Raw genomic sequence first — 14,639 nt, 5'->3', positions numbered from 1 at the left:
TCTAACTTCCCCTACAACTGGCTCTTTCATCTAGCCTTCCACCGGGGCCTCATTATTTTCTTCAATCTAGAAATGTAGAGTTGGACACATAGTTTCATCTCAGATACTTGTCATGGAAGAGAATTACGGTACATACTTTCCCAAAATAATCAAGGAAACCTTGTGTTTAATCTGAGCTGAAATATCGCATTCGGAGGCATTTCAGAGCCCTCTGGCTTTTTAACGAAAATGTATTCTTATCTGTTCATTGGACTTGCTACATAGGCTGATTCTTGGGCAAGATGTTACCTGTCTAAGAGAGGCAGATCTGATTTATTCAGCCTTCTATTACATCTACTCCTGCTGTTTCTTACTACTTGGGAATGAGGCCTGTTTTTCTGCCTTCATACGTGTTGAATGCTATGTATGGAAACCTGAGCTCCCCTAGTAATGTATAAGACAGATTATCAATCATCACACGTATATCTTAGTCATTGCCTCATCACTGGCACCATGTTTGCATTGCAGTTTGTACATCCTCTTGAGTGTTGTTTAGTCATTAGTCATTTTGCATGGTAAAACAATTCTAGGAAATATGTTTTAAGTGAAAAATATTCATGCAGTAGAAAACAAAATGTGATAAAATTGGTTTAAGACCCAATGCAGCCTAAAAAAAAATAATTAAAAAAAAAAAAAGTGATGCATACTGTATCTTTGCTGCTGATTCCCTGATCCATCGTGATGTCACAACCATTAGCAGTGATTGGCTGCAGCGGTCACATGTCACGTTAGAGCCTGGCGGGGGGACCAGGTTAGCGTTGGCATGAGTGCATCAGGGAAATATGAAGGTGACTGTTACCCTTTTTGTTATTTTCACCATTGTGAGTTGTTGCTAGAAACTTTCATGGCTAATCCCTTTAAGAAAGTGTTGTGGTGACGAGATCGCACCTTCAGACAACACAAAAAATCTCAGCTCGGTAATTGTAACATTCTGTTTGTTTTTGTACAAGTTTAGTTTGTCTTTGGCTCTTGATTAGGAAATTTCTTTTAATCTTTATAAGAAAACTTGCCAAAAGCATGAAGCTGCGTGCAAAAAAGAAAACCATTACAAAACCACAGTAGAAAGGCTGTAATTAAACTGTCAGAGAGCAAACAAAAAATAAGACCTTATTTTTTGTTTGCTCCCTGACTGTTCCAGTACAAGTATCTTAACTGCGATTTGTAGATTTCTAAAGAATATAATCTCGTGGTATTTGACATATTAAAATAACAGAAAAGACGGGAAACATAAACTCGCGGCTTTATATCTAAGGGGAACTTAGGATAAAAACAAATGAGCATATACCCTGCAGTAAGTAAATAAATAACCTTAGTACATCCGTACACGTAAATAACATGGGGTACTTAGTTGACACTATTTTGATCAAAAATGCTTAAAAGCCATCCTACCGCGACAAGGTGTACCTCATCAGGATGGTCTCTAACTCCTAAAGTTCACCTCGCAACGTGTCGGCAGGCCATAAAATAGAGCGGGCAGCCTCCTAGTTTTTGAGGTATGACTTGCAGTTTGTGTAAATGCCACCAAAGATGAAGTGTTCCTAGTTATTCCGGGTTGATAAAGTCGTGGTTGTATATATCCTCATAGCTAAGGTTTCTGTGTGGCAATTCTTTGGGTTCTGAAATGTAAAAATATGTCAGTTGGTTGTTAGTTGTGTTCTCCCGAGAACTGAGTAAATTGGGCATCTTTGTCATCCAACCTTATGCAAAAAACTATAAACTCCACAGACATGTTCAGACCATAAAGTTCGCATTTTAATAGTCTAGTTAGATTATAACTTAATGTATTACTTAATGATTGGTAATAAAATATGATTTATATTCATTAGTATCAGGGTTATTTTACAGAGACTAGTAAAACGAGGTAACGCTGCTCTTCCCAGCACTCGGTGGAGCCAGACATCATCTTCTTTTTGGTTAAGTGAGCTGTGGAATGCGTGTTTTGTAATCTCCCTCTGTTAAGTTTCGCTCTCACTTTACACTTACCCTGTTTTTTTTAATCAGCCTTGAGAAATAGAAATTATCATTATGTCATCAATGGCAACTGGGCTATTAATTACCCCGGAGAATTCAATGTGGCAGGAACCAAGGTCCAGTACAAGCGCTCCGCTGACAACCAGGAAACTTTTGAGGCCACAGGACCAACTGATGAGGATTTGCATGTCATGGTGAGTTTTCAGTATGTATTGTTATTATTTTCCTCAGTTTTGCACTACACAATAATATAGTGGATGTAATAACCTAAAAGCGCCACGATGTTATCAGAACATGATATACACTTGTGGAGAAGTACAACAAGTTTGAACGCAGTATCTGAAACTTTTAATCCATTCACTCATACGATTTTGACATGAACTAAAGTGCAGTGTCTAAAATAGCAATATGTTAAGTAAATTAATTATCAGTTGATAGATAAGCATGCAGAAACAAAATCCTGAATCAAACCAGAAACGTCACATGCCATGATAATCCATTTTGTTGAAGAATGTTTCCAGGCAACCAACAACAAAAATAACACTGGTATTTGATCATCCCCTCCAGGCATCTGCTCTCAAATCTAAAATAACCTGATAAAAAATAAAAAGGCAGCTAATTTAGTATCTTATTATGTGCCGCATCTTAATGTACAACTGTGTAAAGCTAAATCTGGACTGGAAATCTACACTGCCAAAATGCCTGACCAAGTCAGTGTCAGAGTGCACTAAAGGTACCTTCACACTGAACGATATCGCTAGCGATCTGTGATGTTGCAGCGTCCTGGATAGCGATATCGTTGAGTTTGACACGCAGCAGCGATCAGGATCCTGCTGTGCCATCGTTGGTCAGAGCAGAAAGTCCAGAACTTTATTTCGTCGCTGGATCTCCCGCAGACATCGCTGAATCGGCGTGTGTGACGCCGATTCAGCGATGTCTTCACTGGTAACCAGGGTAAACATCGGGTTACTAAGCGCAGGGCCGCGCTTAGTAACCCGATGTTCACCCTGGTTACCAGTGTAAATGTAAAAAAAAACCAAACACTACATACTTACATTCCGGTGTCTGTCCCCCGGCGCTGTGCTTTCCTGCACTGTCAGCGTCGGCCAGCCGTAAAGCAGATTACAGCGGTGACGTCACCGCTGTGCTTTCCGGCCGGCGCTCACAGTCAGTGCAGGAAAGCACAGTGCCGGGGGACAGACACCGGAATGTAAGTATGTAGTGTTTGTTTTTTTTTACATTAGCACTGGTAACCAGGGTAAACATCGGGTTACTAAGCGCGGCCCTGCGCTTAGTAACCCGATGTTTACCCTGGTTACCCGGGGACCGGCATCGTTGGTCGCTGGAGAGCTGTCTGTGTGACAGCTCTCCAGCGACCACACAGCGACGTTGCAGCGATCTAGATCGTTGTCTAGATCGCTGCAGCGTCACTAAATGTGACGGTACCTTTAGGGGAATGGGAATTTCTCAGTTGCAGAGAGTGTGTCAACCATCCCTGCCAGAGCCACTACCATCAACCATCCCTGCCAGAGCCACTACCATCAACCATCCCTGCCAGAGCCAATACCATCAACCATCCCTGTTAGCGCCACTACTATCAAGCATCCCTGCCAGCACCACTGCTATCAACCATCCCTGCGAGAGCCACTACCATCAACCATCCCTACCAGCGCCACTACCATCAACCATCCCTGCCAGCGCCACTACCGTCAACCATCCCTGCCAGAGCCACTACCGTCAACCATCCCTGCCAGAGCCACTACCATCAACCATTCCTGCCAGAGCCACTACCGTCAACCATCCCTGCCAGAGCCAATACCATCAACCAAGCCTGCCAGAGCCACTACGGTTAACCATCCCTGCCAGAGCCACTACCATCAACCATCCCTGCCAGAGCCACTGCCGTCAACCATCCCTTCCAGATCCACTACAGTCAACCATTCCTTCCAGAGCCACTACAGTCTACCATCCCTGCCAGAGCCACTACCGTCAACCATCCCTGCCAGAGCCATTAACGTCAACCATCCCTTCCAGAGACACTACAGTCAACCATCCCTTCCAGAGCCACTAGAGTCAACCATCCCTGCCAGCGCCACTACCGTCAACCATCCCTGCCAGAGCCACTACCGTCAACCATCCCTGCCAGAGCCACTACCGTCAACCATTCCTGCCAGAGCCACTACCGTCAACCATCCCTGCCAGAGCCACTACAGTCAACCATCCCTGCCAGAGCCACTACCATCAACCATCCCTGCCAGAGCCACTACGGTTAACCATCCCTGCCAGAGCCACTACGGTTAACCATCCCTGCCAGAGCCACTGCCGTCAACCATCCCTTCCAGAGCCACTACAGTCAACCATCCCTTCCAGAGCCACTAGAGTCAACCATCCCTGCCAGAGCCACTACAGTCAACCATCCCTGCCAGAGCCACTACCATCAACCATCCCTGCCAGAGCCACTACCTTGAACCTGGCACAGGATGTTTGTGGCTACTGAACAATATTAGTAAATAAAATACAACAGATTAAAATTCAGCATAACCGCATCTTTAGAGCAGAATTCACATCATAGAGAATCCTCATCATTGCAGTTGAAAGATTTCCTAGTTAATGAAGCAGTACTATCAAAGTTTTTATCCCCTTAATATATTGCAGTCCTCATATTATATAGCACAAATGCTCATTTTGCTTTTCTACCCAGATAATTATTCTCTTTCCTATTAGGTCTATGACACCACGTGATTAAACACTTACTAGCTGAATCCTTCTAAGCTCTATGTAGATACAGAAGGTCAATTTTCTCTGTATGAGTCATGAGTCACTGCAAAAGACCCTGGCAGTGGGAGGAGGGAGCAACTGGTCAGGAGTTGAAAAGGGGAATGATAAACACAGGGATAAAACACTTTTTGATTCTACATAGAGCAGAGAAAAGAGAAGAATTATCTGGGTAGAAAGGCAAAATGAGCAACTGTAAGTACACAGTGCTGTATAACATGAGGACTGCAATATATGAGGATGCATTTTTTGATGGGAAGAGGGCTTCTTTAAATAATCCCAGTGATATACCTAATAATATTGTATTGCAGTCATATTTAAACATTATATGGAGATGTTATTTGGTTACTATATTCTTGTATTATTTAACCCTTGAATGACCATGCCTAATTTGGCCTTAAAGGGAATCTGTCAGCAGGATTTCACTTACAAACTTTTTTATATGCGGATGTAGCTCTTTCATAGACAAGCCCAGCAATACCTTTACATGTCCATTGCTGAAAAATCAGCATTTCAATGGATGTGCAACCTGAAGAGCTATTGTAGATCTGACACCCCAGTTCTATTCTTCTTGCTCATTTGCTCATCCCCTGTGGCTGCTACTTGATCTATCATGGGTAAGGATGCAATACAGTTTTGAGTCATTCAATATTGCACAGGCACTTTGGCTAAATTTGGCTTTAAATGTCTATTGAGGCAATTATTCTCATATATTGTTCCATTTTTCCCATGCCACACCAATGATGGACCTTATATTCCTGCCATTTCATGGTAGGATGCGGTTTTGCTAGATATTTACTATCTGCCACTGGGGATTGTGGTTCGTTGTCATCCTTTCTGTTTTGTCTTATTTGTGATATTATGGGTTATTTTCAATGAAGACTATTTTTTACAATTTGCCATTAATACTCCTCTTGTCCTTGATTGCACCATGAAAATACTTAACGCATTATCTATTCAGGAATCAAAAATTTGTGGTGACTACTCCTATAGGAGCTATAATGTAATGGCATCTGCTACCTGTTGTCACTGGCTGAAAACCACAAGAGAAGAAATGGATGTCAAATCATAAGAGCAGAAACAGATATACTTTGGCATTCATTATAATCATAGCCATACACATTCATGCTCAGCTCAGCCAAGCATGCATGTGTTTTCAATGACAGGAGGAGCCACGCCACGATGGCCACCCTTATCTCCTGGTGACCTAGACTTCACCTTTCTTGCTTTTCCTGAATAAGTTAACTGTAAACAAGGCCTATTACGGCCGAAATGTCGGTTCTATTATTTATGGCAAATGTGTGTTAATCATCACAATAAATACGAAATATCTCTTTGGACTCACTTATGTGCCTCAAGGTTCCTCTATACTACATACTTATTTTTCTGGCCGACTCCAATTTTGGTTTGCGGATCCCCTCGCTACTACTAGGAGGAGGAATAAGCCTTCTAGTGACAGCTCATCTCGCTTGAAAGCCAAAGGATTGGATGTTGAAATTCAACATATCCTTCCTTGTGTCCCCAGACATCATCTGTAGCGGGTGAGTTGGAAGGCCTCCATACACATTAGATAGACGGCCAGTCTTGCTAAAAATGGTGGGTTTGGTTGAATCTACTGTAATTTGTATAGCCCCCTTGAATTGCAGAAGATGATGGTTAATGATGATTTTTTCATTGTCTAGGTCCTTTTCACAGAGCAGAATTCGGGCATAGAATATGAGTATTGGCTTCCTAAGAATTACTATATCAACCATCAGAGAGACCGCAGCTCCTTACTAGATACTGTGGAAACAGCCCTATCTCCAACCCTTCCTCCTACCACTCCAGGTCCAGCAGCTACAGTACATAGTGGTAAGTAAGCGCAGTGGCATTGTAGGCGCTCTTCTTTCAGCAAATATTTATCTTCAAAAGGAAGGAAAACTGACTCGATGCCACTGACATTTACTCAGATATGCTATTTGCATATATTTTAATACCTAGATACCATTACCTAGCCCTAGAGGGTTTCCACGCATCCTACTGGTTCGTCTTAACGATGCCTTCTGCCTGAATAATCTAATATTATTATGGATTGCTTACTTGTTTAGTATGGGCATCTGGTGAACTCTTCATGCAGTTGACATTGTTGTTTTAAATAACAGTATATGAAAATTAATGTACTAGATAACCCTATTTAGTGTGTGAAGACAGCTGTTAATGAACCTGAGAGCAGCTGTAAAATCTATGACGCCTTAGTTCACTATTTCAGAGATTTTTTTAAAGAGACAAGTTCATTAGATGTGAACTGAATGGACGTGACGGCTGTATGTGATTATTTCCATTTTACCTCCTACAATATTCACTTACATGATAAAAATCATAGCTTGTATCCTGATGTCCAACACAGCGAGTTCGATCTATCATCTTGTTTCTATTCATGTATACAACATTACTAAACATCACTGATGTACACTGCTGGCACACGACATATCTGACATCTGTAGATATGATACACTGCTGCAGTTATCAGTGTCTACACGGCTTTAAAGAGAACCTGTCAAAACCAGGCAGTATTTGTTTTTATTTTATTCCTACTGCTCCTCCGAGTATTTTCATTTCTGTTTTGTTTAATCCTTCACATAGTCCCAGACATATGGTCCACTTTATTTAGTGCTTTTTTTTTTTTTTTGCAAAGGGGGAAGGGGGGTGTCGTTATAAAGGGGCGTGTCTCCCAGGATCATCTGGGGGCGTGTCTAGACTTTTCTGTATAATTACCTTGTGACCCACGCCCCCTTCGTAAAGTGAATTAAAACTGAAAGGCACTAAATGAAAGGACACATATCTCTGGAAATGTATGGTGAATTTAAGAAAGAAAGACCCGTAATACTCTGGTGATCAGTGAGCGTAAAATAAGTCCAGGTCCTCTTTGAAGAATTGTGGGCTCTTTACATCATATTTTAGGCATCTGCAAAGTGACTAACTTTGAAGGTCACAAACAAATTGTTCCGATGTATTGCTCAGCATAGCTGCAGAATAATGGTCAGATGTAGTTCAACTCTGCTGTCATTTGGCCATCTTTACGTTGGCTCTACATTTTTTAGATATATAGCAAAGCTCGTTACTATTATCTCCTGTTATTGAGCCCCTGAAATCAGATTTGGGTGGGCTGTGTGATACACCTGGCATCCAGATGAACATTTAGTAGGAGTACGATAGGGTATCGTCAGATAGGTGGCTGAGAGCAGTGGACTGCCTGGGATCTTCTCACAACATTCGCCCCATTATCCGTTTCAGGCCAAACACAGAGTATATGGTCTCCCAAATTCTGCTTCTAGGAACTGATTGCACTCTCTGCTTTTCCCGCCATTAAAGTGTTACTCCCTCCATACACATTTATGGCACAGTCACAGGGTAAGCTAGAAATGTCTTCAGAACATAGTCCTGCCACCTCCAGAGATCGAGGTGTGGTCACTTTGGCTCTCTCCATTTATTTGTTATGGGAACGGCAGAGCACCGCTCAGGATTTTCATAAATAGGAATGATTGCGGGCTATGCCGACAATTTCCAATACTAACAAGGGCTGATGACTTTACAAAAACCTCTTTTTTTTATTAATTTCAGTGCTTCCGCAGACAACACTGAAGAAATGGCCGCCCCAGGCCCGGCATGAAAGGGGCAACAAAGAGCTGAATAGGATTAATGAATCCAAAAGAGATGGTAAATAGTGACACAAGTGATGGTATTAATGTATTATGTGACTTGCTCACCACAGTGTGTTTGTGGGTAATGCACCATAGTAACTAAATGGATGTATACCAGCTGTGATGTGGGTGCACAGGATAGTGACTACACATACATTCTCTGGCACTTCCTATGATTTATATCTGTTTTTTGAAAAAAAAATAGGTAGATTGAAAATTGGAGTGTTTGCTAATGACAACCAATCAGGTCACAGTTTTTTTTCCCAAAAGTTCTCTAAAAACTGTGAGGTGTACTGTGATTAAGAATCTGCAGAAATGAAAGTTATGCAGAACCATATGGAGTCAATAATTAGACAAAAATATTAAATAACAAATCGACACAGACAAACAATTCTAACGTTTAAAATTCTACACAAACAAAACAGGGTGGATGTAATAATCCAGAATAAGCCCCAAGAACAGGCAAATGGATGAAGACCCTATGGTCCCCCTGGATTAACAATGATCAGTCAGCACATATGTAAAGTCTGATATAGATATACGTATATGATCCTTTTCATACCTTATTGCTGTGTAGTTGTACAAGCTTCTCAGGTGTAATCTGGTTGACACAAACTCCTACATTTTCACATAGACAAATGTTTTACATCTTCTCCAGTAGGTACACTTTGCTGTATGTCAGGGGACCTGGAATAGTGCAGCACATTTTATAATGTCTCCTCAGTCCTACGTTTCTCTGCAGGTGCTGAGATGGTACTGACTTTGTGACAGGCCGTCTAAGAGTAAGTTCACACTAGGCATTTTTCAGCGTTTTTTTTTCTGCAGCAAAACCTGACCTCTTGGCAGAAAAGAAGAAGCAGCAGAAAAAAAGCATTCCAGAAAACGTTTTGACGTGCCTGCTGACCGCATGGGAATGCAACTTTTTGTGTTCCCATGCGGTCGGCGGGCACATCAAAACTCCGCATGCGGATGCATCCGCATACAACGTATGTCCCTGCGTACCCAATGTTAAAGATAGGGACGCAGGCGGAAGTAGGCGGAGCTTAAGGGAGGATGTACGCAGCCATACGCAGGCCAGCCAAACGCAGGTGTGTAACCAGCCTTAGGCCTGCTCTAGCAGAGGTCAGGTGCTTGCGTATTAAAGAGGTTATCTATGACAACCCCAGTTTAATCAATTCAGGACCCAATGTAAAATAAAAATAGTGTATAGTCCCCTCCTGCCACGGTGCAATACCAGTGATGTCTGCCACGGTGCCATACCGGTGATGTCTGCCACGATGTTCCTAGAAAGTGACTTGTTGTGTTACGTGCTAGCTGCAGCTGATGAGCGTCTGGTCATCAGGTGCCTCCTTTACTATTTCAACAGAGTTGATGTCCACCCAAATGAAATGTTAATGAGCTGCAGCCAATGACCAGCCGTAGTATAGATATGCACCTTCTATACAAAAAAATGTATCTATGTCTTATATTCTTCATACTGAGTAATAAGTCACTTTTTTTACTAGGCATGAAAGCATAAAGTAGTTTCTACCCTCTAATGGAAAGCTTGTTTTGTGATTTCATATTAAATATATGCACAGTTTTACCTATTTTTCCTAAATGAACTGAGTCCTCAAATTGCCTCTCTATTATGGGATGGGACTGATAGATTTTCATATCAATATGGGTGTGTATGCCTCATAGATTGATATTGTTACCCCACCTCGGTGATATAAAAGTGTTCTCTTATTCCACCCAGGAGTGTGGCTTTAAGAATTTCTGAACTCAGTAGAATGGGTGTTTGGAAAGTTCTGTTAGTATCAGAGGTGTAGCTATGGATTCAGCACTGTGCGGGCAAAACAAATCTGAGTGGGCCCCTAACCTAGGTAACCATGTTAACATCTGCGGCGGTGCACCTTAATTCTACTGGGCAAAGTGTACTGCATACTGTTACTGAAAATTAACCACTACACAAAGACCAAGATTAATATTAGAGCATACATATGGTGATAGATACTAGTTCTGCAGAACATATTAAGAGATTACAGAATAGTTACAAATAGTTTACGTTCTCTCTGATGGGGTGGTTCACTTTTTCCAAGTGTTCCATGAACACTCTTTATCAAGGTGTGCAAAATTATTAGCTTATTTTTTAGGTAAAATGGTCCCAAGAAAAGAAGATTCACCTGACTATGGAGTAAGAAAAATAAGTCTTACTAAGTGATGTAGCACTCTTGAAATTGTACCATATTGGGGTGTGGTCTCAGAACCATCAAAAGTTTAGTTGTAAATAGTCGAAATGGTCGCAAAAAAACATGGTGAGAAGAAAAATCTGCACATTAACTGCCAAAGATTTGAGAAGAATCCAACAAGAAGTGACCAGGAAGCCATTATCCTCCAGTGCTGTCATATTCCAGAACTGTGACCTCCCTGGAGAGCTTAGAAGTACAAGGTGCTCGGTGCTCAGAGACGTGGCCGAGATAAGTAGGCTGAGCCCGACCATCACTGAACAAGACACTGAAGTTGAAACATCAAGACTAGGTCAAGAAAGCATGAGCATGACTCTTGACAGATCAGGCTACTTTCACACTAGCGTCGTGCACTGCACGTCGCTATGCGTTGTTTTGTAGAAAAACGCATCCTGCAAAAGTGCTTGCAGGATGCGTTTTTTCTCCATAGACTTGCATTAGCGAAGCAGTGCGACGCATTGCCACAAATCACAACCGTCGTGCGACGGTTGCGTCGGTCCGTCGCCACCAAAAAACGTTGCATGTAACGTTTTTTGGTGCATCGATACCGTCTTTTCCGACCACGCATGAGCGGCTGGAACTCCTCCCCCACCTCCCCGCACATCACAATGGGGCAGCGGATGCGTTGAAAAACAGCATCCGCTGCCCCCGTTGTGCGGCGCTTTCACTGCTTGCGTCGGTACGTCGCAACGACGCAATTCGTCGTGCGTCGTACGACGCTAGTGTGAAAGTAGCCTCAGATGGATGAGCCCGGGGTTAGATCATTAATGGGCACAGACCTCCACTTCGACCCAGATGCCAGGAAGGTGGTGGTGGGGTACTGGTATGGGCTGGTATTATTAAAGATGAGCTAGTTGAATCTTTTTGGGTTGAATATGGAATTAATGTCAACTCACAAAACTGTACTGCCAGTTTTTAGAAGATACTTTCTTCAAGCAGTGGTACAGCAAAAAAGTCAGCATTTTTCAAGAAAATCGTAATTTTTAGGCAGGACAATGTTCCATCATATGCATCAAAGTCCTCCACTGCTTGGAATAAGGCCTTTACTAGCCAGTAAAGGCCTTAAAGATCAAAGAATAATGCCATGGCCCCCTTCTTAATCTGACCTAAACCTATTGAGAACTGGTGATTTAAGGTTAAGGAAAACAGTCACCTCTTTGAACAGTGTCTAGGAGGCGGTGATTTGTTGCTGCCCAAAAGTTAAACAATTGAGATGGGATAATGTACATTTTTAATTTAGTTGCATAATAATTCTGCACACATAGATATTCTCCTAGTGCATGCCACTGCCATTCTGTTGGCTGCAAGTGAAATGTGACCTGCGGCCTACACAACACAGTGTGGTAGGACAGGGAGTCCTTGGCTGCCTGCTCTGCCTCAGAGTTTAACTGTATCAGCACGCTATGCATGTCGATACATATAAGAGTGATGGTTTCCCCGGGGCGGTTTGGCTGGGGTTACCACCTCTTTTGCCTTCTCCTTTTTTGCCCCGATAGCTAATCTACTTATAAATCCCCTTATCTAAATTTGCTTGGTGATCATTGTTACCTTAGAGGAGGCAACAAAACCTCGAATTCTAGGTGTTGTTACCATGAGAACGTCAACTGTTTTTGACTTAGTTGTCAGTGTTGTCTTGCAGAAGAGGTGGATGGAGGAATCCTGCGGTTTGGTGGCTTACAAAAGGCAGGAAATGTGGATGGAGAGCTTTCATATCATAAAGTTGGGATCTCTAAGTAGAATTTATGTTCTTGAATATGCTCTACAAAATTCTACTAGAAGATCATCTTTTATATTTTACATTTTTATGTTTCCTGTTACATTAATCTTCAAACTTATGTCATCTCTTGATATCGGTAGGTACTTAGAGGAAGCAATATAACATTTACTGAGGTGTTGGCCATCAGTATTGGTATACAATATTGAACTGTTATGAAGAATTTCACTTCTACCACACAATGCGGTGCCCTGTTTACAGCGGGTTCTTGCTTCCTTGAACAAGCACTGGGAATGTGACACTGAGCTGCAGCGCTTGTCTCAGTCTAGCTTATTTCCATCACAAATATGTTGGGTTTGCAACCTTTAAATCTCTTAGGCTGCTGCTGAGCTAATCATGAAGGACAATGAACTTCCCGGCTTTAAGTGAAATTAGGCAAAAACCACTGATTATTGTGGGCCATGTATGTGGCATTGACCTAGAGTTATGGCTTCATGCCAGTGTATATACAAGTTTGCTTATCCTAGCGTTATAGGAGGTCATGTTTTGGAAGTCGCAGCTATGAGCTTTCGTTTCCAGTAGTTTCATGCTCCTATCCCAAGTTGTGAAAAAGTAGCAGCTCTCTATGCCACACTATTTCCTTCACTTCCATTCATTTCTATGTCAGTTACACAAGAAGTGTAGAGCAGCTCCTCTTGGCTATCTTTGTGACCCCCTTCTGGTGGCCGGGACCCAGTCGCAGCTGTTCCCATCTCAAACATGTTATTTGCCGAAACGATAAAAGATGATCAAAATGCTCAAAGTCTTTCCTGCTGCCTATGTTTTGATGCTTAGGTGTGCCCGTACATGTAGCTGCTTGGGTCGTGCAGTCAAAGACTAGAAGCAGTGCATATGATTTACTGCATGTTGCCGGTGTTTAATGATGCAGCAATTTTAGATTTCCAATTTCTCCAAAATGAGAGTTTCATAAATTAAAAGTGGTAACTCCCTGCATTTGTTTTACAAGATCCGTGCAGTTCCCTGTTTATTTCATAGGGGAACCATGTGATGCGTCATCATTAATTCTTTACAAGTAATGCCATACATAGCCAGTAAATAGGCATGGTACCTGCAGGTATATAAATAAACTTATCTTCTTTTTTTTATATTCCTGATTTAGTGTTGAAGTCCGTTTTCCTTCATACTTTCTGCTTGGCTGCCTGTAAATGTTACCTTTGATCTGTTAGCAGGATATCATTTCAGGAGTGGCAAAGCGAAGATGCAGAAAATTATCTGGAAAAAAATGTCAGGATGTCAGCTATTTGGCAAAAACACCCTGGCACTGTGCCAATTGTTCATTTCCCAAACTCTGTTGTATGGTAAACTCCCAACAGTGTGGAAAGGAATGGGGTGTGTGAGTGTTCGGGACCTTGTTGTTTTTTCAGAAGATAGTGTATCAGACTGATAAATGCTGGACATGTGGAAATGGTTGAGGAGTATCAGTGTCACGTTTTCTGGCTGCAGCAGGGCAGATTCAAGTGCTGGGTTCTGTCTCTGGCTCTCTGGGGTACTTTACTGGAATAAGTATTCATAGATCGGACCTGAACCCTGCAGAACAGGTGATCCTTCTCCAGGAAGTTTACAAGGGACCTGCCTTCCCCACATTAGACTTTGGAGCGTTTAATTAAGAAAGGATTTGAATATTTTACTTCTGTAGGATCGACGAAAAAAAGGATTAATTGTTCTTGCTCACAAAAATACAAATGTTTTTGGTGAGTGTCTGATCAGCGTCCTGTAGGCGCGATAGCACGGTGATTGTGACATCAGGCTTACACTTATGTAATTACTACTAAAGGCGTTTCTGTTTAAATATAGCGCTCTAATACAACCCCTGGCAAAAATTATGGAATCACCTTCCTTGGAGGATTTTCATTCAGTTGTTTAATTTTGTAGAAAAAAAGCAGATCCCAGACATGGCACAAAACTAAAGTCATTTCAAATGGCAACTTTCTGGCTTTAAGAAACACTAAAAGAAATCAAGAACAAAAAATGGGGTAGTCAGTAATGGTTACTTTTTTAACCAAGCACAGGGGAAAATAATGGAATCACTCAATTCTGAGGAAAAAATGATGTAATCGCCCTGTAAATTTTCATACCCAAAAATAACACCTGCATCAAATTAGATCTGCTCGTTAGCCTGCACCTAAAGAGAGTGAACATCCTCCAAGGCCGGTGATTCCATAATTTTTGCCA

At 41.9% G+C, this 14,639-nt stretch overlaps 1 protein-coding gene across 1 annotated transcript in view; it reads left to right on the top strand.

Moving 5' to 3' along the window:
- The window catches only part of LOC143775439 (ADAMTS-like protein 5), a 96,511-nt gene that overhangs the window by 79,427 nt on the left and 2,445 nt on the right, over positions 1–14,639 (top strand). Inside the window, exons 9-11 of the mRNA XM_077263573.1 lie at positions 2,041–2,204; positions 6,468–6,636; positions 8,386–8,481. Of these exons, the coding sequence (XP_077119688.1) occupies positions 2,041–2,204; positions 6,468–6,636; positions 8,386–8,481 (429 nt within the window). The remainder of the gene's footprint in view (positions 1–2,040; positions 2,205–6,467; positions 6,637–8,385; positions 8,482–14,639) is intronic.

The sequence above is a fragment of the Ranitomeya variabilis genome, chromosome 5 (genome assembly GCF_051348905.1).
Source record: "Ranitomeya variabilis isolate aRanVar5 chromosome 5, aRanVar5.hap1, whole genome shotgun sequence".
NCBI classification, from domain to species: domain Eukaryota; kingdom Metazoa; phylum Chordata; class Amphibia; order Anura; family Dendrobatidae; genus Ranitomeya; species Ranitomeya variabilis.
This window is presented reverse-complemented; position numbering and strand designations above follow the sequence as displayed.